The following is a 26,673-nucleotide window of genomic DNA, read 5'->3' as shown; positions in this document are numbered from 1 at the left end:
ACTAAAAGCTGCCTGCTACAAGCAGCACTGCCTCTTCCCATTCATTCCTCGTATCTGGAGCAGTTGCAACCCAGTGCAGAAGAACCCAGTGCCTTTGATTATGTTCGTGTTTAAAGTTGTAAAAGCTCCACTTCCCTAGATGAGATCTATTTCCATCAGAACATGATCCAGGTTTGGGTCAGGAAAAATAACCTTCTAGAATGCCCACACCCCTGCACTCTGCACAGTCACAGAGTGTGACTGACAACGACTCCATACACCACTAGCATGGGCCAATCAAAAGAGGGCACTGCTTCCCCCTGGGTGGCTCTCTCAGCAAGTGCCATCGACACATATGCTATTGGGGCCCAACTTACATCTTGCTACTTTGTCCCAGAAGCCCTTGCATTCACTCTTCAGCTTCCGGCTAGGAGGGCACCTGGGGCAATCTCCCATATCCAGCCAAGCAGAGCACTGAGGAGAAACAGCAGAGTGCATATTCCCCTGAGCCCCAACCCGGTCAAGGATCAGTGCTGGGGGCACTTGGTGTCCTGAGAGACAGGATTGTGGGTGCCCCTTCTGGGGCTCCCAGTAGCTGCCCAACCATGCCAAGGTCCATAGCAATCCCCATTTTCTGTAGCAAGTGTTTCCAAAGCACCATAAGCAGTTCTTTGTTTTGCCATGACTTGCTCCATGGTAGAAGTTACAGCAGAGATAGAGACACTAAACGAGCATTTCCCATGGAACAGAATTGGCAAATAAGGGTCACCCATGAGAATAGCAGCCCAAGTTGACTTGATGTTGCCTGACATTTTTCAAGAGAGAATTCTCTTGTTCAAGAGAGACACAAAATTGTGGCACATTCTAGAGCTTTACAAATTCTTTTTTAAGGAAACTGTTACCAAAATGTTAACAAAGGAGAAAGGACATCCCAGTTGCTTCTGAATCAACTGAAAAGTCTGGGGGAAACCTTGAAATCTGAAGATGCCAAACATTGTTGTGTGTTACTGACCTGGTACAGACAGTGGTTGAACAGCAAGAACATTTTCATTGCATAAATTGAATCAAATATAATGGGTCTTAGCTATGCAATGAAGTCTTCTGCTCCTGCCAGCCACAGGAAGGGAGAATTTCAGGGTTTTCCAAGAAATGTCTTTGACAATCAGAGTGGAGGATAAGATTCAAAGGATTCTGAACGTAATTGTCAAGGAAAGTAAGTAATACAAACCACGATTTTCTTCCAATTTTTTTTTTAAAAACTGATTCACTATTTATCTAGACTGCTCCCTGAAAGTCAGCACATTTTAAACTTTAAAAAAAATCACAAACCTCCATGGTTATTAAGAAAATACTGTGAACCATACCAAAGGGGAAATGATGAACGGAGGGAGTGTGTATAAAAACAGGTTGATTAAGGTTTGAAAGATACCTTTGAACGGCTGGTGTTGAAAATACCACTGCTTACAAATGAACATTCTCCAACATTTAAGTGAGGAAGGGCATATGAATGGGGTTTGTATCTGGGCCAGGACATTCCTTCAGCAATAAATGCCCTCTTTCCAGGCAATCTGAAATGGCAGAAGTTCTTACAGGGAGTGTGGGAGATAGATACGGGTGTGAGCTAATTGCCCTCAGCCTTTCACCCAATCATCAAGAGACCCAGGTTCTTTCCCATTAATTTACTGACACGATAAAAAGCATGCCCGGTTCAAGTCCAGTCCTGTCTTTACATGCAAGTAAATGCTATCATTTCAATGAAACTTACTTGCAACCAGAAAACTTACACTTAAGCCCCAGATGCAAAAAAAAATCACAGATTTTCTCACTGAAAATTCTCACAGAGTACTTTGAGAAAGAGAACATGTATGTCGATAACGATGACCCAGTAGACATATACTTTGACTGGCAAAAGGCTTTTGACAAACTCATCAAAGAGTAAGTTTAGCAGTCCTGGGATAAGAAGAAGTCTTCTTGGATTAAAATTGGTTAAACTAAAGGAAGCAGAAAGTAGGAGTAAATGGACAGTTATCTCAAGGAATGGATGTATGTAGTGGGGTCTCACGAGGATCAGTACTGGGACCAGTGCTATTTAATGTTTCATTAATGATCTGGAACTGGGAGTGAGCAGTTTAATGGCCAAGTCTACAGATGACATAAGTTTATCCGGGATGGTGAAAACAGGCTGACTGTGAAGAGCTCCAGGAGGATCTCCACAAACCGGGTGAGTGGGCAACAACAATATTGCAAATTAAGTTCAATGAAAAGTCAACCCAGTATGATGCTGCAATGAAAATGGCAAACTCTGTGCTGGGGATTATTAGGAAAGGGACTGAAAACAAGACAGCCAATATTGTTTATGTCATTTACAGTCTGCCTTTCTCACTACAATGCCCCTGTATAGATCTATGATGCAATCCCGTTGGAATAATGTGTGCATTTCTGCTCACCAACTTTAACAGGACATTGCAGAACTGGAAAAAGTACCGAAGAGGGCAACAAACAATGCAATCCTAAACAGAGTTACTCCAGTCTAAGCCCATTGATTTCTGCACTGCAAGATGATTAAGGGGCTGGAGCATCTTTCCTGTGAGTAAAGACTGGAAAAGTCTGGGACTTTTATCCATAAGGTTGAGAGAGCAAATAGAGAACTTTTTCTTTCTCTCCCAAAATTCCAGAACTCAGGGGCATCCAATGAATTTCATGGGCAGTAGCATCAGTAAATTTTAAGTTCTGGCAAGGGGAGTTCAATGGAACTCAAAAGCTTGTATACTTCCATGTGTTAGACCCTGGTAAAGCTATCAGCTTGGATCCAAAGGCAGTTCTCCACTGGCAGAAGGGCTTTTTGACATGAGATGTTAGTTTATTGTGCAAAAGTTATAAAACTAAACCAAAGCATGTTCTTTGATTAATACAAAATCTTCTGCAACCTGTTAAAGAAGCATGAAAATCTACCCATTATAACAGTGCACGGACCCTCCAAGCTCCAGCACCAACATTTTGAAACCACACTAACAGCTATGCTTTTTCCACTTACAGAGCTTTAAATTGAACCAGTCATCTATATTTCAGCATCTTGAAGAGCAAAAATATCTCAAGTTCCCCATATGATAGACCATGAAGTCTCTGGTCTTAGTTACATCCATACAGGCTGTGGCAGCACGGGCGCTGGCTCTCAGTCCGGGCAACTGAGCTGCCGTCAATGGCCTACTAGCCCCGCTATCCGCCTCCCACCGTCCCTGGTGGCGTGGCTCACCTTCTTCGTCACTGCCACCACTCACTGAATTGTACACCGCCTGACTGAGGGGCAGTGAAACTCCTCTGGCTGAGGTTCCTTACTGGGAAGTGAATTCCCCAATCTTTGGGTGGGCCCTGGAGAATTGGCAACCCACCAAGGTCTGGCCTGACCCGTTTCTCCTGGGCTCCCTCCCTTCCTGTAGCGTGCCAAGTGGGGGAGCTTACGTAATCAGAGCACCACAAGGTCCTTTATATTCCAAAAAAGTATAATTTAATAACTATATACAGAGCACTATATACAAAGCTGGTAAAGGCACAACACCTAGGGGTAGACCCCCCTGTTCAGAACTCATAGGGCAGAAAATCAAACTGAAGAGAACCGCTGTCTGCTTTCCCTACCACACTGTTCCCTACTCTACCTTAAGGGGCTGGTGGTCTGAGGGAAGGTTCACCTTTTATGTCCTTTCTGCTGCCTCCCAGGCCCTCCACATTTAGGGCCTAGGCAACCAGGTTTCACCCCACAGCAGGAGCCTCTCCTTCTTCAACCAAGAAGGAGACTAACTGACTTTTACCCCTCAGGATCGGCTGAGTCTCTCCATTCAGGCTCCACCCCTTATTTTTCCCGCACTTTCTTGGCCCGGGGCAGCTGGGAGTTGTAGTCCAGGAAGAAGGGCATCCCACACCAAGACTCCTGCAGGCCTCTCCCTGGCCCCACAGCCCATCAGACCTCATGGGGAACATTTCCCCCCCTTTCTTTAAAGACAGATTAACAGCAACTGGCACTCATTTCACCCCTGGTAACCATTTCGTTATACAGGCCTATTGCAAATTTGGACTAGAGGTCAAAAGCTTAGCTGCTTGTATTTGTTGACAATGTTATTGTGGGAAAGGGTGTGAGCTCCTTTTTGGCCACCTCCCAGCCTCACCGCCATCCATCAAGCTTTGAAATAAGATACGTTGTTCTTTATGGTTCTACCACAAAATATGCATGAGTATTAATAGTGTGGGATGTCTGCCACCTTTTTGCACATAAGTGCAAGATATTGATCTTCCAAAGAGAGAAATACATTCTATATTTAACCTGTCGCAGAAGGTGACGCTCCCATCTCTGAAATGCACCAACATCTGGGGGAGAACGAAGGAGCCAGTAACAGCAGGAATGCTTCCCTTCATTTATAGCTCATTTGCAAACTATCCTCCCTCAAACTCAGCCATGTTGATCTATTCTTCTATAACTTCCAAGCTTGATTACTGTAGCACACTAAAGTGGCTCTGTCCTTGTAGGCAACGTGAAAGCTTCAACTTGTTCACAATGCAGACTAGGGTTGCCAGCCTCCAGGTGGTGGTTAGAGATCTCCCGGAATTACAACTCATCTCCAGGTGACAAAGGTCAGTTCGCCTGGAGAAAATGGCTGCTTTGGAGGGTTCACTCTATGGCAGTATACTCCACTGAGGCCCCTCCCCTCTCCATACCCCACCCTTTCCAGGCTCCACCTCCCAAGTCTCCAGGAATTTTCCAACCTGGATGTGGCAATCCTAATGCAGACACATACGCTTTCGTTGACACTGTGGGGCCACACTTTTTGGTTGATGCTGCAAGGCTACACATTAAAATCTGTATGGAAACATTTTCACTGGTTTCCACTTTGCTTCTGGATTCAGTTCATATAAACCCCTTTGTGACTCAGGACCTGCATACCAGAAAGATCACCATTCCCTACATGAGCGAATGTTCCAACCTGGGGTTGTGCTCTCTGTTCCTGCAGTTGGAGCACCCATGGCAGGGCAAGTGTCTTCTGAGTGACAGCTCTATGGAGTGGCCTGTCATAGGTCTGAGGGAGGCACCTTCCTTAATGGCTCACCAAGAGGACCTGTCCCCTTTCAAAAGGCTTTCACGGACTAATTTGCCTTGATTGATTGCTAGCTGATGTTATTGGACATATGGATTTTTAACTTGTTGTTAGATTCATTGCACTCTTTATCATTTTTGACTGACTGCAAGCCTCTTTCAGGCTCAGAGAAGGCATGTTATAAAATTCTAAAGAAAGTACATCAAAACTGCATTCTATCAGAAGTGGAAGTTCTGGAGATGAAAAACACACAGAAGATATCGGGAGGGGAGGAATTGTTCCTGTAACAGAAGCACAAAGAAAACATTGTGGGGATTATGTCCACTGCAAAGGAGAAAATAACTCTGGTTTCCAGTAGATCCAGAACAGATGATGCCTCCAACATCACATAGCATCAAAGCAGCGATGGAACTGGAAGGGCTGAAAAGGGGTAAGAAGGGAAAGGTATTTTTTAAAGTGTGTGTGGCTGGCATGTGACAAGTGCTGTACTGATTCAAAGTGAAGGTTGCCATCTGCTGGATCGCTACAGCTATTTCCTGCTATCCTGCTAGTTCCTCATATTGAATATATCTCAGGATCTGCATTAAGGAAAGGCAAGTGAAATAAAAGATTTCCTGGCTAAAGACATAAACCTGATATTTAAAATAACAGTATCCAGTAACCAGTGGGAGAGCATGCTGTTGCTGATCTAAAAGTTACCAAAACAATTTCTAATGGAGAGCCAGAATGAAAACAATAAATTAGAAATCAAAGAAGCATGAAAGTTAAGTCCCACGGACTTAACAAGGATCTGAGACTCCTTAGACATTGCAGGCATTAATCGGCTTAGCATACCTAGGATAATTAGAGTGTCACCACATATGACACATGAAGCTGCCTTATACTAAATCAGACCATTGGCCCATGAAGGTTAGTTTTGATCATTCAGACTGGCAGCAGCTCTCCAAGGTCTCAGGCAGAGGTTTTTCCCATTTCCTACTACTACTACTAATAATATTAGATTTATATACTGCCCTTCAGGACAACTTAATACCCACTCAGAGCGGTTTACAAAGTATGCTATTATTATCCCCACAACAAAACACCCTGTGAGATGGGTGAGGCTGAGAGAGCTCCTAGAAGCTGTGACTGACCCAAGGTCACCCAGCTGGCTTCAAGTGGAGGAGTGGGGAATCAAACCCGGCTCTCCAGATTAGAGTCCCGCCACTTTTAAGCACTACGCCAAACTACTTGGTCTTTTTAACTGGAGATGCTCAGGATTAAACATGGGATCTTCTGCATGCCAAGCAAATGCTTTACCATTGAACCACAGCCATTTCTGCCCTTGTGAGTGCTCTCTGTACTTTTTAAAAATTATATTTGCTTGTTCCCATATTACATTCTCTCTGTGTAATTGTATTTTTACTGGCCCTACTTTAAACATTATTCTTCATAATTTTTAGGGTTGCCATTCCCCCACCGGGGGTGGGAGATCCCCAGATCCCACCCTTTCCCCCTGCGCCCACTTACCTGGCTGGCAGGGGGGGTGCTCCCTGGGGAGCCCCCTCTCTGGACAGCACAGCATGCCCCTGGGCAGGGGGCGCACTCCCGTGCTGAGAGCGAGCGGCAGCGGCGGCAGCAGCAAGAGCAGGATCTCGCTGTGAGCGCTGCCGCTTGTTCTCACTGCCACCGGTGCTGCCACCTCTTGCCGCCACTGCCTCTGTGCGCCAAATGAGAGCGAGCAAGCGAGTGGACGGGCGTCAGTGGTGGCAGCTGTGCTTGCAGTGAGAGCCGGCGGCAGTGGCAACAAGGGCCCTCTTTGACCTGGGAGTGCCCTTTGACCCCCAGGTGATGACATCACTCACGGAAGTGACATCATCACACGAGCCAGGAGCACATGCTCGTTACACGCGCACACGGAGAAAGGAAGCTGGGGTAAGTGCTGGCTCCCAATCCCCCGCCGGCAGACTACAGGGACCTGGGAATCCCGTCAAGGGACTCCAGGTCCCTGGCAACCCTAATAACTTTTTATGTGGCCACTGAGGACCCATCACTACAAGCATCATCTGAAGATGTGGGATCTAGCCCACAAAAACTTACACTGAAATAAAAGCTTGTTTTTAAATGTACTTCAAGAGTCTGTTTCTTTGGGGTTCATGAAAAGCCTGTCTTATTATACCATCCTTTCCTCCAATGCTCCAGAGTTCTCACCCTTGGGAAGAAACAGAAAGTATCTTATTCTGAACTAAATCCCACACACTTACTCACACCTCAAGTATATCTTTAATTATTTAAAATACATTGCCTGAAGCAGGTCCCAAAGATGTCTCACAATACGAGCTAAAACACAAGGCCAATAAAAAGCCAACAAAAACACAAAGGAGTAGTTGGTTTGGAGGCACTACCTTTAAAGGAGGCAACAAAATGCATAGCTAGTTAAGCCACTAAACAAATTTTGCTGGAGACTGTGGAACACATCTGCTTGACGAATGCGCGCTCCAATGCATCTGATGAAGTGAGCGCTGTCTCCCGAAAGCATATGCTGGCATAAAGTCAGTCTTTATGGTGCTACTGGAGTTCTATTTTGCTGCTATAGACCAAAACGGTCTGGAATTTTTATGCAGATGTGATGTCACTAGTGGACAAAGGTCTCTAGGACTTCTCATGGTTCACAGTTTCACAAAAAGAGGGGATAGGCGTTCCGGTAGTTATTCCCAGCTCTGCAGGGCTTTCTCCTCCCATCCCTTGCCAATTTATGCTATACAAGGAAATCCTCACCGGTGAGATATTTCCAATAAGTTCCACGCGAGTACAGATCCCCCATACCCTGAAGGAGTTTTACCTGATGATTCCAGATTTTTAGAATTCCATCAGACCACTTTGCTGTCTTCACTTTTAGGATTCAAAATCTACATCAGGAGGAGGAACCTCAAACTTACTACTTCCTGCTTTTAAACGATGCTGGCACACCCAAGCAATCCCAGATGGTTGGTTTTTAAAAGCACCATTTCTCATTCTGTTTCTCAAGTGGCACACTTGCAAACTACATGTTTTTTTTTAAAAAAAATCTTTCGCTGACCTACATCTGCTCCAAGGATTATGTAGCAATCTCAGTATCTTCCTTCCCCAAGACTTTTTTCAGTTCAACATTAACACTTTACACAAGAGCTGTTCCACATATTATGTTTTCTAGGTGTTATGAACAAAATTGTTATAATAGTACACCTGAAGAAAATGTCTGTGAATGCAAGCAAATATGAATTTCCAAACCCATGTAACATACAGAGGCACAATTCATACCCAGACAAACTCAGGACTGTCCACAAATCTCTACAGAACGCAGACTGTGGGTCAAATGTGGGCTTGACAGTGGTGATGTCACTAGTGGACAAAAGTAACATAAAAAAAACTACAAGTGCTTGCACAGTATTTGAAAAGCCCTCTGGACATTAAATCCCACTTTCTCTACATCCCTCCTATGCAACTCCATGAGCAAATCAACGTGTCCAAATAGTACCTTCTTGGCACAAACTACGCACCGCAAGGGCAAGCGTGATCTTTTGTGATTGTTCCCCTGTAACTTGAGAACCAATCCCTTTCCCCTCACACAGCTGACATTTTAGATTACAGCACTGGCTTTGCTTTCTGGATCGGCAGCCTCCCACCTATAGTGCATATTGGCAAGAGCGCAAGGAAAATAAGGAGCTGCTGGACCCCATTCGCTTACCCGAACAGGATGAAGATTAGAGAGATGACATTTTTCAGCACATATCAGTAGCATTTTTCCCTTGACATTTTATATGACCAGCTTTGAGAGCTGGGCCCAACTTTCCATTGTATGAGTAATAACAGAAGACAGCTGCTGTCTCCGGCACATGAAAATCCTGGAGCTCTCGATAGATCACGTTTTGATCCGAGCTGAGTCTCCTCCTGACATCTGCACTGCAACATACCATTATTCTGCGCCCATTGGGAACTTCTGCAGCAGCAGATGGACATAGTGTACACTTATGGGCTACAGAGCATTATTCACTGATACTCTGCCATAACATTTATGTTAATATTTAATTCCGTAAGATGTCCGGTTCTTAATGCTCATCCATTTGTTTTACCCAGCCAAAGTCAAAAATTCAGCTTGCTGCATAAGTCATGGTTTTAGCACTTTAAGACAAGGTAAAAGGATGCTTTTACTGTCTATGGGAGGAAGTTTGCTTTCTTACATGCAGAACCAGCATCTGGCAGCTACCATATCATTAATTATGAAGTTACTTAGAAAGAGAGCTTTGACAGCCAGGAAATGACCTCTCCCTTGCTTTCCTCACTGTATTCATCAAGTCATGCCCCACCCCCTTCCCAAAATCCCATAATTACAGGCCCGACACGTTCATGCCGGCAGCTGCCTCAAGCACTGAACTCTGAAGGATGTGCCACGCTGGCCACCGACGCCCCCCCCCCCTGACCCGGGAGCAGGCCGCGTCCCCGCTCGCCTCTCCGCCCTTTTGCCGCTGCCTCCTGCCTTGGCTCAGCTCCCGGCGAGCCAGGCACCCAGGTGGCAAGGCAGCAAGCGGGGAAGCGAGCAGGGAAGCAGGCCACCTCCCTGCCCCTTTGCCGCTGCTGCCAACCTCAGGTGAGGGGATGCTCCTGCACAATGACAAGTGACATCATCGTGCAGGGCCGGTGCACGCGCACTTTGCATGCACACACAGGACGAGGGACGCAAGTAGGTATCTCACCTCAGGCACCAGAAACCCTGGCACCGGCCCTGCATGATCATTACTTGCTACACACATGTGCATATTTGGTGGCTGGGAGTCAACAATGTGCTTTCTGCCCTAACTTTTCCAATGACTCTCTACCTCCTAGAGCAGCCACTCCTATGCTCTGCTAATCACAAACCACCGTTATGGTTTAGAGAAGGGATGAGACTCAAAGACAGAACATGTGCTTTGCATGCAGAAAAGCAAAAATCCCAGGTTCAGTCCCTGGAATCTCCAGTTCAAGGGTCTCAGATAGCAGTTGTTGACCTTTCTCTGCCTAGGACCTGTTTGAAAAAGCCAGAACTGAGCAAGATATTCTGAAGGTAAAGAAAGCTTCATACGTTGAGTTATGTTCATTTCGCCAACACTGGGAGGGACCATAGCTTTGCTTCACATGGAGAAGTTCCCAGTATCTCCAGTTAAAAACAACTTGGGAAGAAGATGGCAGGACAATGCCAGTGGACCAACAGAATAAAGGCAGTTTCGTATGTTCTTTGTCTGCATCTGCATTCTCTCCCACTACAGCACAGAATATTATCTTGTACTGACAGACAAAATCCCCACAACACAGACAGTGCACAAGCTTAGGAAGGCTTCCCTCTTCACATTACACCACATAATCAGTAAAGCTGCGTCAAAACACAGGAGGGCTTGAGCTTTATTTCACAGAATGTCTACAGAACAGTCCTTTAGCACTTTCCTCTCTGGTTCTCACAGAGGTCTCCAAGATCACCTGAAAGTGTACTGCAGTCCACGGATCACCATTTCGCTGTTTAACAGTCCTAGAGGATCAGATCAAGACATCTAAACACACATGCAATATTTGCTCCCAGGTTACCTCAGAAAGTACATAATGTGGGTTGATTAAGCCACAGAACAAGAGAGCTGGGCACAGTGACATTTGCATGAGTAGCTAATTCCATCTGAGCACAAATTTCAATGAATGCTTTCATGCCTCTTTCAGATACTGCTAGCTGTTGTAGGTAACATTCACTCCTCAGAATTCTCTGTCCTCCAGCACACCGAGGAAGGATCTTTCCTACAGTCTTAACTGCTGGCAAAGATGTAATTAAGGGGGAAAATTGGTTTCCCACTTGACAGGGGCTTCTGTGCCTTCAATGAAAGGGTGAATTCTAGCATGCATAGTTTGTCTTTCCCCCACTACACCTCCCAAGATCAGCAGGAGGGAGGGGATCATGTACCTACAAAATTGCTAACCCCTTTTAAAAATTAATAGCGTTTTATTAACATGACAGTGATGTTCAGCCCCTCCAAGCTGTTACCAAAGGTCCTGCCATTTCACATATGTCCCTAAATAGCTCGTGCCTAAAGCTTCAAGAATCTCAGGTTTTCTTTAAATAACTTCAGCTTTGAACCCTTACAGCCCACACCCAAGAAAGGCAAAAGCAGGAGCCCCATGAAGCAAAAGGCATACAAGAAGAAATATTAGATTGGTGTAAGACATGTTTTTAGCCTGTCTTGTATCTTTGCAGGCATGTCTTTCCCAGTCTCTTTTCCACTTTGCAAGCACTTCTTTCTCAGTACAGCTCAGTTGGTTTTCCCACTGGAGCTGGTATGGGCTTGCTTTGCAGAGGGGGAGACGTTGACTATCATCCTGCACAGTTTATCATAGGTAAAGGCGGGTGTCATCTGTTCACACCTGCAAGGAAAGAATGACAAAAGTAGATAAAAACACCCTTCCCTTCCAATCTCAGCTCTGAATGCCCCAAACTACAGAACTACAATGTACTGCGTTACCTTGAAAGCAAACAGTATGCATTTCTAATATCTGCAATTAAATGTGGAAGTACCTAAGATAAATCTCTGTCTTTGAAATCTTGAATAAGGTTTTCAGTCTAACATTCCTGTAGGCAGCGGCATTTGGCTGGGAGGCTGTGATCAATTCAGTTTTGATCCCAAGTGCTAATTACAACAATCCCAACCACTACGGATCACATTTTTAAGCTGGCATGGGACAAAGGATGCGTGAAAGACCTCCTGATACTACAGAAGCACCAAGGCCAGGTAACAGGAAAATCAAAGAGTCCAGTAGCACCTTTAAAACGAACCAACTTTACTGTAGCATAAGCTTTTGAGAATCACAGTTCTCTTCGTCAGATGCATATCTGATGAAGAGAACTATGATTCTCGAAAGCTTATGCTACAGTAAAGTTGGTTAGTCTTAAAGGTGCTACTGGACTCTTTTCGATTTTGCTACTACAGACTAACACGGCTAACTCCTCTGGATCTATGGTAATAGGAAAAGGATCCCAACAGCAGTATACACACACCTGAGAACCCCAGACCTGTTTATTTTCATCCCATCTTTCCTCCAAGGAGCAAAGGATGATGTTTGTGGTTTTATCTTTCACATTTTATCCTTACAAGATTGGTTCGATGCAGAGGGAATGACTGGCCCAAGCTCACTCACGGAGTTTCATGTCTAAGTGTTGGTTTTGAACCTGGGGCTCCCCAGTCCTAGTCTTCCACTCCACTCATCACGGTACACTTGCTGTCATTAGGTGCTGAGAAGAAAATTTGTCCATCTCAGGATTCCCCAACATGGTGCCTGCCAGTTTTCCCCACTGAGTTTTACGAACATGGGCAGGGCTGTTGTAAGGTAGGACTTGTTATTGGCTGCCCTCATTCAAATGAAAGGGTTTCCCACGAATGCAACAGCAGCCATTGGACGATCAGGAGGACTAGCAAGGATCCGAATTACCCCTTTAGGTTTTCTTCATTTTATTCTCCCTTCATTCCCCTGGACTTCCCTTAGTTTCTTTTTATTCCCGTTTGGTTATTCTTTTGCAAAGTAAGGAAGGAAATATTGTTTAGCTCCGCCTCCGCTGGCAGCCATTTTGAGTTTTGCTCTGCCTCCCACACCAGCCATTCGGGGGTGGTGCCCCTCAAAATTCCAAAGGCACTCAACAGGCTTAAAAAGCATGGATAGCCCTGCTCTGTATAGTATCTGGGGAGAGGGTTTTGTATACAAGGTACTTGAACAGCATTATCTGTGTATGTATATTCAATTCTGGTACTCCCAACCACACGTACTGGGAGTGTGTGCTGCCCCCATCTCCCCAGTATACGTAGATGCCATTCTGTGTGAATGGAGCAACACACATACATCCAGTGTGAATGGAGCAACACACATTTACATCCAGCTCTGGTACACGATTACATTCCTCCCAAAATGGGGAATTCAGTTCGCACATACCACAGCTGTATATGCATGGAAAACACATGGATCACTCCTAGTCAGGGCTTTTTTCCAGCTGGAACATGGTGGAATAGAGTTCTGGAATCTCTTGAAAATGGTCACATGGCTGGTGGCCCCTCCCCCTGATCTCCAGACAGAGGGGAGTTTAGATTGCTCTCCACGCTGCTGAGCGGCATGAAGGGCAATCTAAACTCCCCTCTGTCTGGAGATCAGGGGGAGGGGCCACCAGCCATGTGACCATTTTCTCCGAGGGCAACCCACTGAGTTTCACCACCTCTTTTCCCAGAAAAAAAGCCCTGATCCTATTTATACAAAATGGTGACTACATGCATTGGGAATATCTTAGGTCGTGCACACTCCCATTATGCCCGACTGGAACATCAAAACTTCTGAAAGGGACTACGGTCTCTTGTTTTTCCTTATTGAGTGAAAGAGACTTTTCAGAAATAAAGCAACCTCCATTTGGGGGGTGGGGGAGGGAAGGCTAGACTGTCATGATAACAAGAACTCCTTTTTCTAGTTTTTTTTTTTTTAAATCTCTATTCCAAATGGCAACCTGCTAACTTTGCACGGCCGCGTGATCAGTTTCAGGGGTCGAGGAATACAAAAACCCTAACACATTTGCAAAGAGCAAGCACTGGCCTTTAAAAAGAGTATTTTTAAAAGTTAGCCATAACATTGAGCTGCGGGGACGGCGGGGGAGGGGGGGACTGTCTTGCATGCATCTACAAAACTATATTTGAAACATGGCATCCTACCAAAAAGGCCAGAAGGGAAACAGAATGAATGCAAAGTACTTAACACACTTTGGATATTCTTTGGGCTTACATGTTACAGCCAATTTTCTTAATCAGAAAGAACTCCTCCCTGGAACAGCATCTATACAGAAGATTCTACAGCAAAATGTCAAAGGATACAAGAACTTATCCTTGTTATTTTTCCAAGCTACTTATTTTTTTTAAAAAAAAACTGGGAGGGAGAGAGAAAACCACAGTTCCATCCCACATTTGAAACCCAAACTGACTTTCCCCGACCCTTGTCGGAGACAGCTGCCTTCCCCCACATTCCATCCAAAAATAATAACAGAAGAGAGTAGTTTGGAAGAGAGTTAATCTAATCTTCATTGCTTCAGTTTTAAAATATCCTGCTTGGTTTAAGGTTTCTTGTTACATGGAGAGATGTGTTTTTAGTGAGATAGGTCTTAGCATAAAGGTCCTTCATAGAGGCTTCCATGTAACCAGAAACCAAGGAAAGCCGGCTCTGCAGCAGTCCAGGCAGGAAAATAAGAGTCTTCGCAAGGCAACGTTTTGCAAGTAAACTCTGCTGAAGGTGAGCTTGCGACTGCAGTAATTATGTTAATGCCACTGCATTTTTATTAAACTATTTATAATCACATTTCATTTTTTGAAACCTGTGAAATGAGTCTGTGTGTCAGCGGCTCCTTGGTTTTCTCCACCTCTACCAGAACATTTACTTTTGAATTTTTTCATACAGATACCCACACATACTTGTGTAATTATGTATTGGGAGAAAAAAGAAGCTATCACTCTTGTATTTTAAGGCATCAAGCCAAGATTTTCTAGTTCTGCTGCTTTACAACAGACTGAGACTTTGGAAGAAAGGGCTTAGGAGACATTTATCGTCTGCGAAATATATTTTTTTAAAAAACACACACACAAGATGCTTCAAAATGTAATGGGCTCGTCACCAGAATTCACAAAAGATAGAAGGTAGCCCCAACATCTTCAGAGGAAACTGATCAGTAACTGCGTCCAATTCTCTGTCCTCAAAATACCACACACACCTATTTGCATGTAACAAACATTCTAGGACAGTGCCTCAGAATGGACCAAGAAGCATCAGTGTAGCTGGGATGCCAGCTGAAGAATTTTGGAAAACTAAAAACAGGTTATGAAGGCTGAGTTTAGATATTACACCAAACCACTCTTTAGGGTACTTAAGTGTGTTTTTTAATTCCAGTTTCCGTAAAAATTCCAAAACAGTATATAAAAGTAACAAAAACCACTGAACACCCCTAAAACCATTCTTATTAATATAATAAAATCACAATAAGATAGAAAAACAAATTAATGGGTTATTATAAACCTTGAGTTACAAGGCCCTACCTGGCAACCAGCGGGAAACTGGAGGGAGCCAGGTACATGGTACATGCTGGGTACATGCCAGTGGCATGACATTACTTCCAGGAAAAACCTAGAAGTGGCATTACATCTCTCATCTTTCCAGGAATTGCTAGAAACTCTATGGTAAAAACTATAGAGTCTGTGGTGGTTTCTAGAGAGGACTGATGTTGCTTTTGTTTTTTACCAAAACTGACATTATGGATGGCCTTTCATTTTTCTCCTAGCACGAATGGATGGCTATTCCTGCAAGTACTCAACAAAAACAGGAGGGGCAATCCCGCAGGAAATCCAAGCAATACGTTTTCAAATCCCCAATTTATCAATTAAAGTGCAAGTGCTACTTAATTAATCAGTGCATACAAGTCAAAATTGAACAATCATTTCATAACAGCGTATATCCTGTGCAACAAAGCAGCAATGAAATATAAACAGCAGATTACAACCCATGAACATCCTATACATATCCGGGTATGCTGAAAAATCCTTTCTTGCTCAATTCCTTATAGTCCAAGTTCCATTCCGTTAGAACAGTCTTCCTCGGTGCTCTTGGAGTGTAGATGAGACAGAGTAGAGGCTGATGACAAAACCTCCTCCCGCTCAATCTGGGGCCGGCTATAGTGGACTAGTGTTCTAACGGAATGGAACTTGGACTATAAGGAATTGAGCAAGAAAGGATTTTTCAGCATACCCGGATATGTATAGGATGTTCATGGATTGTAATCTGCTCTTTATATTTCATTGCTGCTTTATTGCACAGGATATACGCTGTTATGAAATGATTGTTCAATTTTCATTTTTCTCCAGCCACTGCTCCAAGTGGCTGTGGGAAATGATAGGTGGGGGGTACAGATAACCTTACTATAACCACCAAAGATAAGGCAAGCTGAAAACTGTATCCCTATTAATGGCCATTTATATATGAAAAGATGCTCCAAAATTCAAAAGAAGCCACTGAGAAGCCCTGCCCCTTACATCTTAATTTTAAAATGACATTTGAAATGGTACGTGGAGCGGGGCCTCCTTGACCTTGCAGTTGCTTGAAAAAAACACCCATTATTTCCATCAGAACAAATCAGTAACTGTGCTCAGGATCACAACCCAAGTCAGCTCCCCTTAAATCAAAGTAGCCCTGTGCAGATGACCCATCTGTACCTTGAGTCACCATACCTGGAGGGAGAATGGACATGGTCTAGCCACATGTTCCGCCTGTGTGTTCCGCATGGTGGAAACACTCAAAAGGAAGTATCTGAGCACACACATCCTCTTAGTGATCAGCAAAGTTCAGAAAGCAGCATTGTTAAGGAGGGGTATAAGCAAGGCGCTTCCTCCACTCATTTGCACCATGCATGCTCAACGATCATGTGCACCCACAACTGCATAGCGAATCAAAGCAGACAGCTCATTCACACAAGGCAAGTATCTGCCGTTTCCTTAACATGTGTCTCAGACTCTATGGCATAGAAGTTAACATGTCAGTCTAGGATTTGGCAAACCCCAAATCCTACTTGGTCCAAACCTCAACCCCCTACTTGAGGCTCACTGGGTTATTTTAGATCAATCACTTTGAGTCTCCCTACATGAGATGCCTTGGCGAACGTTCGTCAAGTGTAAGGAGAGACAATGTTAGCTGGGAAGTATAGTATTAAAAAACAGAGCCAAAGGCTCTGTCAATTTCACCTCTATACACCAAGGTAGTTTAAAAAGACAGAGCCTGCAGAGATTCCTCCTCAGAGTGTTTGTTAATTTCATCTTCGCCTCCCCAGAGGCTCTGTCAATTTCACCTCTCCAGTCCAAAAATGTGGAAGATCGCAACCAGATGGCAGCCAGGAATGGAAATGGTCTGGAGCTGCCTTCTGAAGCCGGGCCTGGACCTGGAGAGATTATAATGGGCTGAAGTTTCCCTTCTGGCATTTCAGCCCCTTCACACAGCTCCAGTGTATAGCAAAGTCTTTGCCCTGCCATCAGCTCTGTCTTTTTAAACTATCTTTCCCAGCTAACATTGCATCTCCCAACATGTGTTCTTCACGTGTCAGATGTCTCATGTAGAAAGACTTTCTCATCCTAATATACTCAAAGAAATGGTTGCAAGCAGGGCTTTTTTCTGGGAAAAGAGGTGGTGGAACTCAGTGGGTTGCCAGTACAGGGGGCATCTTGGCGGGAGGTGGCGCCCCGGTACCAGATGTGCACGTGCAAAGTGCGCGTATGCTCCCAGGACCAATGATGTCATTTTGGGTCAGCTGGAACAAGGGGGAGTTTTTAAATCGCCCTCGGCGAAAATGGTCACATTTGGAGTTTAGGATAGGAGTTTAGATTGCCCTACACGCCACTGGAGTGGTGCAGAGGGCACTCCCCTCTGTCTGGAGATCAGGGGGCGGGGCCACCAGCCATGTGTCCATTTTCAAGAGGTGCCGGAACTCCGTTCCACCGCGTTCCAGCTGAAAAAAAGCCCGGATTGCAAGAATAAAATGGTTGGAGAACAAAAATCACGTATGCACCCCTGAGCTGCTTAGGATGAAGGCAGGAAAAGAACATAAAAGACATAGAGGCAGGCCTGGCATCATGAGAACTTCAACTCACATTCCTTCCTGGGTTCCTAGGCCTGGCCTAGCCTCTTGTCTCCCTATAACTCCAGTACTTCCGTAGTTTCTTTGCCCTGCTGAACCACAGAAACACACAAAGGGTGAAATTGTACATGTGTCTTCACCACTCAACAACAGCACCTTCAACTGACAGCATGCAAATACACTATAGAGTACACAGAATATTAAAGACATTTTATCAACTGACAGCTCCAGAAACCCAACACGTTTGTTTTTTGGTCATATTTATTACAAAATAATACATAAATGCAGAATACAAAAGAGAGACAAAGGAAAAAAATAACAAACACAATACACTGGTGTTCAATACGAAACATGAATAAGTATATTATCAACTTTAGGGGCCAAAACTCAAAAAAGGGTTTCTAACCTATCCCAAATGCTGTTTTTTGCCAACTCCCAAGACATACCATTTTGTTTTGCAGAGATAATTTAGCTATTTGCCAGCCCTTAGTAATACATCTTGTAACAGTCAAACTTTTCAGTGGATTTCCTGTTTCTTGCTATCAAATTTTTTTTTTGCTGCAAGAGTAGGTCTAAAATCCTTTTATTACAGAATTCTGAACAAGACACAGCAAAATGGTTTGGGAAAACTGAAACTTAACATACTATTACTATCTCTTAGATTGCCTCCAGCAATCTGAATAGCAGAAACTATGCAGGGCTGGCCATGGCTAGTACCTGGATGGGAGACCACCAAGGAAGACACACACATGAAGCTCCTTACATGGAATCAGACCACCATCAGTCCATCAAGGCCAGTACTGTCATACTGGCAGCAGCTCTCCAGGGACTCAGGTAGAAGTCTTTCACATCATCTACTACCTGAGGCTAAACTAGAGATGCCAAGGATTGAACCTGGAACCTTCTGCATGCATACCAGAGGTTCTTCTACTGAGAGCCAAGCTACAAGAGACAAATTACACGAGGACATGCATGTGAAGGGAGTTGCAATGTTAGCCTGGAAGCTGAGTTTTAAAAGAGATCCGAAGACTTGGTCAATTTCCCCTCTCCACAGAGCCAGGGAAGAGAGCTCCTCAGAGGGTTTGTTAATTTCCTCTTTGCCTCCAAAGGCTCTGTCAGTTTCACCTCCCCTTCTAGAAGGTGAAGAGGAAATTAACAAATCCTCTGAGGAGCCATCTTCCCTTGCTCTGTGGAGAGGGGAAATTGACAAAGCCTTCCGAGTTCTTTTAAAACTCACCTTCCCAGCTAACATTGCTACTCCCTTCACGTGTGCGTCGTGTAATTCATCTCTTGTAGCTTGGCTCTGAGCCACAGCCCCTTCCCAGACCAGGGTTGCTACACAGAGGAAGGCAATGGCAAATCACCTCTTGTCATGAAAACCCCTTGAGGTCATCACATAGGTTGGTTGCAACTTGACAGCATTTAGCTGTTATCATCACGCACCCATACAAAAATTCCAGAATAGGAAACTGCCCTCCCCATATGTTAAAAGTAGTCTGCCGACATGGCCACATTTCCAACATCTATGAGTATTGACTCTGTATATTCTATTTAATTGATGGAGTGTCAACACCTTTCAAAAGCATCATACAACCAGAAGTCACCATGTGACACAGGAGTATATGTAAAATCAGCCTAAGACAGGCCTGTGTGCAGAAAACTCCGCAGTTTAATTTAGAAGTTCCACCACCTCTTTCCTCTTCCCACATGCATTAGGCAATTAATTATCCGGTGCTTCTTTGTAAGGAGAGATGCAAAATGCCAGGCCAGTCTGGAGCTTGCAATTGGTTATGGGCTTTATTAAAAATGCTCTAAATTAGACGACTTTATTCGTAAACTGGAAAAAAACCACTTATGATAATACTAATATTAAGCCGTATAATATTTATTTACCCAAGGAGGGGGAAATTCCACTAAGTAATGGTGGAGGGGGGTGTTTCTTTCCAAGGGAAGGCAGCTACTTTTTAGGGAGAGATGCTGAGAGTCAAGCATATCAGTGCCCAATGAGTGGCAGATCACTCTTAAGCACAGCTCCACGCTGATACGCCGCAAGAATGGTATGCAGAAGGGTGATGGAAGGCACCCTTTTACTGTAGAAAAGGAATAACAGAAAGTAGAAGAAGCAGAGAGGAACAGAAAGACTGCTGGGGAAGAAATGACTTACAAATGCCATCAAGTAGGGCTTCCAAAAATGTAACACATGCAACTTTTTCAAAAGCTATGAAACCATCAAGCTGAGTGCTTCTCATCCCCCTCTAGTGACGGTTTCCTATAGAAGAGAGCAGAATCCAGTATTATTCCAGCAAACTGCTGTTGCAGCTCTGCTCTCAACTTGAATACTTTTAAGACCCTCACAGAAATAATAATAACTGTGCTTATATACTGCTCTTCTAGACAGATTAGTGCCCCACCCAGAGCGACGAACAAGTTAGTGTTATTATTATCTCCACAATACAGCTGGGCTGAGAGGAGTGGCAGTCCTGGGATTCGAACTAGCAGACTGCTGATTTGCAGCTGAACCAAATGCCACCAGTCTCACTGCACCTCAATCACATTTGGCCTGTTACATTTTTTCTTCTTCTCTGTACCTAAATCCATGTATCTGCCAACTGAGGGTCCCTGGCAAAATGGAGTTTGTGAAAACATGCCACACAACTGTTGTGTTTCCTACATGCAATGAATTGTTCTCAAACAAAAGTTTTCAGCCCTGATCATACTTCCCCAAGGTTTCATTCTTTCCCCCATGTCTAGGTTGCCCACAAAATTAGAGCTGAAGCCTGCAGCCACCCAGCATGAAGTTCACAAGAGATGGAACAGAGAAACTCCAGAAAGCATCCAGATTGCTCCACAAGTCTCAGAGTCTACAAGAGTAGAACACAATCTGCCCAGCTTGATACACACAATAATTAGAGGCCACAGTTTGCACACTACTAACAGTGCCCTGAACCCATCTCACTGTTTAAGATTAATAGCTAACATTATCCCTTACATATCACCCCCCACCCCACCCCCAGGGCAAAGACAGAGTTATACATCCAAGTGTTACTTGAAATTATCAAAGGGAAAGTGGAAGAAAAAACACTGCTGCTTAATCTCTACACAGCACATTTTTCCTCTTTAGCTTCTCTTCACTTTAAAAAAAGATCATTTTAAAGTTACACTCACAGAACCAAGATTTGAAGGATTTTGTGCAACTCTTTAGAAAACTGGTCCCTTATCTACATATGATCGGTGCTTGAACTGAGTTTCCCCCCACCCCCCCAAAACAGCAAACCTAGAAATTCTCTCTCCAAACGAATCTTCAACCATATCATTCTCCAATGCATGTCACACAAATTCACATTGCAACTCTTTTGTGTGTACGTTTGTGTGTACGTGCAGAATTAACTTTTTGGCAAAGAGCCAATGTTGGGAGAGAAAAGAGGGGCTACAAGCTGGGATGACACCCAGACAGATTTCAGCACGGCATATGAAGCAGATTTGAGCCTCTCTCCTGCTGTTAGCATGCATGTGTGAAAGACAGAAATGCAGTTAAGTGTGTATCTTTTTTTAATCAATTGATTGACACACAGACAGGTGGATTTACATTTCAGCATTTGGGATGTGCATTCTATCTTTAGCAATGTTTTTTGTCTTCCAAACTTTTTTGAATTTGTGCATTTGGCAATATGACTTCTCTCCCCATCTCACTGCTCTGCGTGGACTTCAATAACACTTAAATTATGAATCCCTCTTGACAGTGGTCAACTGCAACCAAATTATTTCCTTCACTATCTCTAGCAAAACTAAGGGCCCTCTACATGTGACAATTGGAAAGATATGAAGGAATAGTCCAGATTTTTTTTGAAAAAATGTAAACAGCAGTTGCTTGGGGGTGGAAGGATTTGGAAGGGACTCGTGGGGTGGGACAGAAATGGATTTATCCCTTTCCCTTCTTCTTCTTGCCACTCCATTTCTGCAATATCAGTCCCTCCTCCAGAAATACTTGCCTCAAGGAAAAGACATCCAAGTACCATATAGGCACTTGCATTGCATGTTTTGCCCTGTAGGCAAATATCAGCACCAGGAAGAACATGAAAGTGACACAGGAGGTGTCCCCTTGCTCCCTGCCTCAATTTCAACCAGGGTCCCCATGGCTATTTGCCCATTAAAAACAGTGGGAGAGCCCTCTCTCATCATCACCTCTCAACTCGGCTATGGTAACTTTAGCTGGCTGAACCTTAGCAATGTAATGGATTTTTTTTTTTTGCCTTTAAATGGTAAGTATACAGCATCAGTCAAATGATGCATCTGCTGGTTATTATCCATTGCACCACCATGGGGTCAGTGAAGGAAATGAAGGGTGTGGGAGAGAGAACAGACAAGCAATGCAATAAAGAGTGACGACAAACTAAAACCAAAATAGGACCTGACAGCTAGAGAAACAAAAACATTCCCAATACTAGTCTCTCCTAAGGGAAAACTTGCTTCATAAATAAATAAGGGAAAGGTGGCTGGATTGGCTCCCCTATCTGAAGACAAAGGCCTCTCTTAGACCTGATTCTCAAAAAACTCTGTAAGTTGCCGGTAGATAGTTGGATCACGTGCAAAGGGAAAACCACTCGACAGGTCAACCCCCTGATTAAAGAAGTTTCAGGACCCATCCAAATGAGTTGTAATCACGTGTTCTGCCAATTGATTAATGTGCAAAGGAATTTAAAAAATAGCATTACAAAGGAGGAAAGTACCCTTTTGCTTTGGATGATCTGTATATACGTCAAAGCAGATCCCATCTAAGAGGCATTCCCTCCTGTGTGAAAGAACAAGGAATGCTTCTTCTAAGACAGTGCCTACCTCTTTACTGTTTATACTAGTGCTTATATTAAAATAAGCTTTAAAAAGATGGTTGCCCACTTAGCCAGGGCTTCCTTTTGTCTATACACAAAGCTACCTTCAACTGAATCAAACCATTGCTCTATCAAGGTCAGTTTTGTCTGCTCCAATTGGCAACGGTTCTCCAAGGTCTCAGACAAGGTTCTTTCTGATCAACTAATACCTGATCCTTTTAACTGAAAGTGCCGAGGATTGAACCTAGGATTTCTGGCATGCAAAGCAGATGCTCTACCACGGAGCTACAGCCCCACCTATTTTGCTTAACTCAAAAAGCATGCTTCACTAATGGGAACAGGACAGAGTTCTGTATCCTAACTAGAGATGGGCACGAACCACAAAAAACAATGAACCATGAGGTTCGTGGTTCATGGATTTTCACGAACCAGGAACCACAAACTGGCACAAACTGGGGCCAGTTTACGAACCAGTTTGTGGTTCATGGGGTTTAAATGCCCCTTTCCAGCTGCGTAGCAATGGCAGGGAAAGGGGCATTTGACAGCTTAAAGGGCCCTTTCCTGCCTTGCAAGTAGCAGGGCCCTTTAAACTATCAGCTGGCAGGCAGCAGGAGGGATCCCCCCCCATCGCCGCCTACAGGCTGATAGTTTAAAGGGACCTGCCGCTTGCAAGTGGCAGGGCCCTTTAAACTGCCCAAACCCCAAAGCCCCACCAGCTGCTCGGAGGGGGCAAAGGGTCTTCCAGAAGAAGCACTAGCGGTTTCGAGTGTTTCTTGGAGGGACCTGTCCCCCCATCTCTTTTTTACTTTGCTTGTTTCTCCACACACTAACATGCACACAGATGAAGCAAAGCATAACCAGGACTTCAAAACATAGGTCAATTCTTCATATATTTCAACTTGAGCTCATTTCAAATCCCAGACACAAGAACTCTTTGAAACAAGAAGAGGGCCAATCTCGGACAGGTAACACAGAAAGGGCTGGGGGAGTATATGCATATTTTTAATTATCACAATAGGGCCTTCTTTCCAGAATAGCTTGTGTACGAGAGGATATATTTATTAGTCGCCACCAAGATGATGAAGGCTAATTTGTCTGATCACCATTTTTGCACTATGAGTTTCAGCGTGGCACGCTTCCCCTTCAGCCAGCTTTCTCCTTTGCTCCTCAAGTCAATTTTGAACCAATCGAGCTGGCTCAGGGCAGTGGGGCCCTCTCGGCTGCTCAACATTTTTTGATACCGATCTTTTTTTTAACGTGGCACTGCTCCAGCCCTGCAGCAGCCAGGGAAAGAGGGAGAGAGATAGACACAGCACACTCTGGTTTTTATTACAACCCAACTTGTCGGCTCTCCTGTTCAACGCCACTCGGGACCCCGGCAATTCTCCTTCCATTTCATCACTAGCTTACTGCAAAATGTGTTGGTATAATTTATTGCTACTGAACTTCCAAGGCAACTGGTTAGGGAGTTAATCAAACACAGCTTTCGGACCCTTTAGCAGGGTAACCACAGTTTAAATGGTTATGACATGCGGTCAAAGCCACAGGCGGGCCAAAGAACAAGCGAGGAAGAGAGAGAGCGCCCGCCCAAACACAATCCCACAGCTCCCCGGTCTGCTTTCGACAGAGAAAGAAACCAAGATTGCCCTGAAAAAGGGGAGAAACTGCAGAGAAGTCCTTTCATTCGTTGCAACGAAAACAACAGAGTGTCACAGGGCGCCTTAAAAGCTAATTTCTTGCAGCAGAAACACGCTGAGCCCTTTTCAGCAGATGCACACGAAGGGAGGATTACTGCAACCCAGGAAGGCCAACGTGAGCATCCGATCTGGCCCAGCACAGCTCTAAGTCCTTCTGTGTTCAGAAACACACTCCCCAAAAAGAGTGTATAATAAGATCGCAGCCCTAATCTACTGTCCTCTCCCTCCCACACACACACTAAAATCGTGTAAATGCTGCTTACATTGTCTCGGGAAGAGCAAATCCAAGACTAAACAAACACAAGCCACGGCAAGCAGGCAGAGAGCGCTGGGCAAGAGCAGTTTCTATCCCTGTCTGCCTCCCAACCTTTCCCGAGCCAAAGGTAAAGAAAACCGAGGCACAGCAGATAGAAACCAACCTTCTCCAAAGCAAGGGGGACGAGAGAAACGTCTTTCCTTATCTGTTTTCCAAAGTCAGCTCCCACAGACCCGAGACCCCAATCGCGGGAGCAAAGCAACCGCGGCGGTTTTGGAGCCTTCGAAAACCAAAAAGCAGCCACTAATATTTTTAAAAAGAAAACCCGTTTAGGGTAAATCGACCGGTATGGGAGGAAAGAGGACTTTTCCCTACGGCTTCACTTTTCTGAAATTCGGAAAGTGCAAACCAAGGAGAACGGAGCGGGGGATTTACCCGGATTGCACCCACGAGTCCAAGCCGGGGCTTTGGAACCCGCTCCTTAGCGCCCTTCCCGGGGAGCCAAGCCCGCCGCAAGCCCTCCCCCGGGCTCCAGAAGAGCGATCCGAGATCGCAGCCGAAGGGGACCGAAGCCGCGAAAAGAACAAGGGAGCGAGTTGGATCATCGCCTTCCTTGGGACGGACCGGGAAGCGCCACGAGCCCCGCGAGGTCTCCAGCGAGCGCCCGCCCAGAGTTCTCCCGGCCTGGGGGACAAACCCCCCGGCCGAAGCGCCCCGGCCCAGCTCCGATGGCCCCGCCGCCGAGGGGCGGAAGAAGCCCGGCTTGCCCGTCCTCCCCCCGCCCAGCCCGCACGGCGCGCGGACAGCAACGCGCGTCCCTTTGTCTCCGCGACACCCGCGAGAAGCGGCGGCTGTTCCGGGGAGAAAGGAAGCCGGACGCCGGCCGGGCAGCGGCCCCAGCCCGAGGTCCTCCCCTCGGGGCGCCCCGCCAGCCACTCGCCTCCGCGCTCCCTCCGTGCCAAGCAGGCGTCACCCCGCGGCCCCGCCGGAGGGTCGGCGTCCGGGGACGTCTGTTCAATGGCTGCCCCCACTGGCGGGGTCGCGGAGCAGGCCGCGGTCAGTCTCCAGCCACCGCCGCCTAGAGAGAGCCGAAAGCCCGCGGGGCTGCCTTCGGACCGAGCGAGGCGCGCCGTGCAGCTCCTGCAGGGCCGCCCCAAGTCACGGCTTTGGAAGTCGGAGAAGCAGCCCTCGCCGTCCCGCTCGCACAACTGCTCTCCAACGCCAAAATCCCTGCTGGCCGCCCCCCGCCCCCGCCCCGGCTAGGCCGCTGGGCAGCTTCCAGCCGCCACCGCCAGTCCGCCGCGTCTTCCCCGAGGCTCCCTCGGAGGTGCTGCGCCTCCCGCAGCCCTGCGCGCCTCTCTCCCGCCTCTGCCTACGAGCGGCCAGAAACAGCCGCCCCAAGTTGCCCGTGCCGCACTCGAAAGCCCTGAGCCGGGAAAAGGGGAGCCGTCTCGCACCTCGCCGCCGGGAACGGGGCCCGGCCCGATGTAAGCGCACCCCCCACCAGCCCCAGCACTCTGCCAACTTCGCTTCTTTTCGGAAAAAGCGCGTCGCCCCGGCCACCTACAAAGCCGCCCCGGCGCGGTTCCTGGGGCCCCGCCGGCGAGCTCCTCGTCCTCCCGACTCTCATGCCTCGCCCCGGGGCTCTTCCGCCGGGCTTCCCCAACGCAGCCCCTCAGCCTCCGAGCCCCGGCAGCAGCGCTCGCTCCTGCGCCTTCGACCGTCTCCGCGGAACCGGCAGCGCCGCTTCCCTCCCGTTCGCCCTGAGCCACGCAACACCTGCAGCGCCCCCGGGGATCGTGGCCCCGCTCGCCCCCCGTCCTGCCCCGACGGCGCCAGCCCGTTCGGGGCGTCCTCGCCAGCGGCTCGCGGCTGCGACCACCCCGTCGTCGGCGGGCTCCCTCTCCCCGCAAAAGTCCCCGGAGCGCAGCCCGAGAAGTCGCCGGCTGGAGCGCACGGCGCGGAGGAGGGGAAGGGGAAGCCAGCGAGGGGAGGGGGTGGCGCCCGGCAGCCCTGCCCGGGAGAGCCCCGCGTGCCCCCTTCTCCTCCCCCGCCGCCAGCCTGGCTGGCGGCCGCTGCCTGCCCAGCTGCTGCCGCTCCGAGCGCACGGCTCGCTTTGCCCGCCCCTGCGAGTCTGCGACGCGCCGCGGCTCGGCTCCCTGAATGA

The 26,673-nt window shown here is 46.4% G+C and overlaps 1 protein-coding gene across 1 annotated transcript; it reads left to right on the top strand.

Moving 5' to 3' along the window:
• Positions 1–1,128: 1,128 nt before the first annotated feature.
• LOC129342336 (uncharacterized) lies at positions 1,129–26,673 on the top strand. Its single transcript, XM_054998038.1, has 3 exons — positions 1,129–1,192; positions 1,821–1,914; positions 24,909–26,673. The coding sequence occupies exons 1-3, from the start codon at positions 1,129–1,131 to the stop codon at positions 26,671–26,673; spliced, it is 1,923 nt and encodes a 640-aa protein (XP_054854013.1).

This window comes from Eublepharis macularius, chromosome 14 (genome assembly GCF_028583425.1).
Source record: "Eublepharis macularius isolate TG4126 chromosome 14, MPM_Emac_v1.0, whole genome shotgun sequence".
NCBI lineage: Eukaryota > Metazoa > Chordata > Lepidosauria > Squamata > Eublepharidae > Eublepharis > Eublepharis macularius.
The sequence above is the reverse complement of the archived record's forward strand: the minus strand, read 5'-3'. Positions and strand labels throughout refer to the sequence as shown.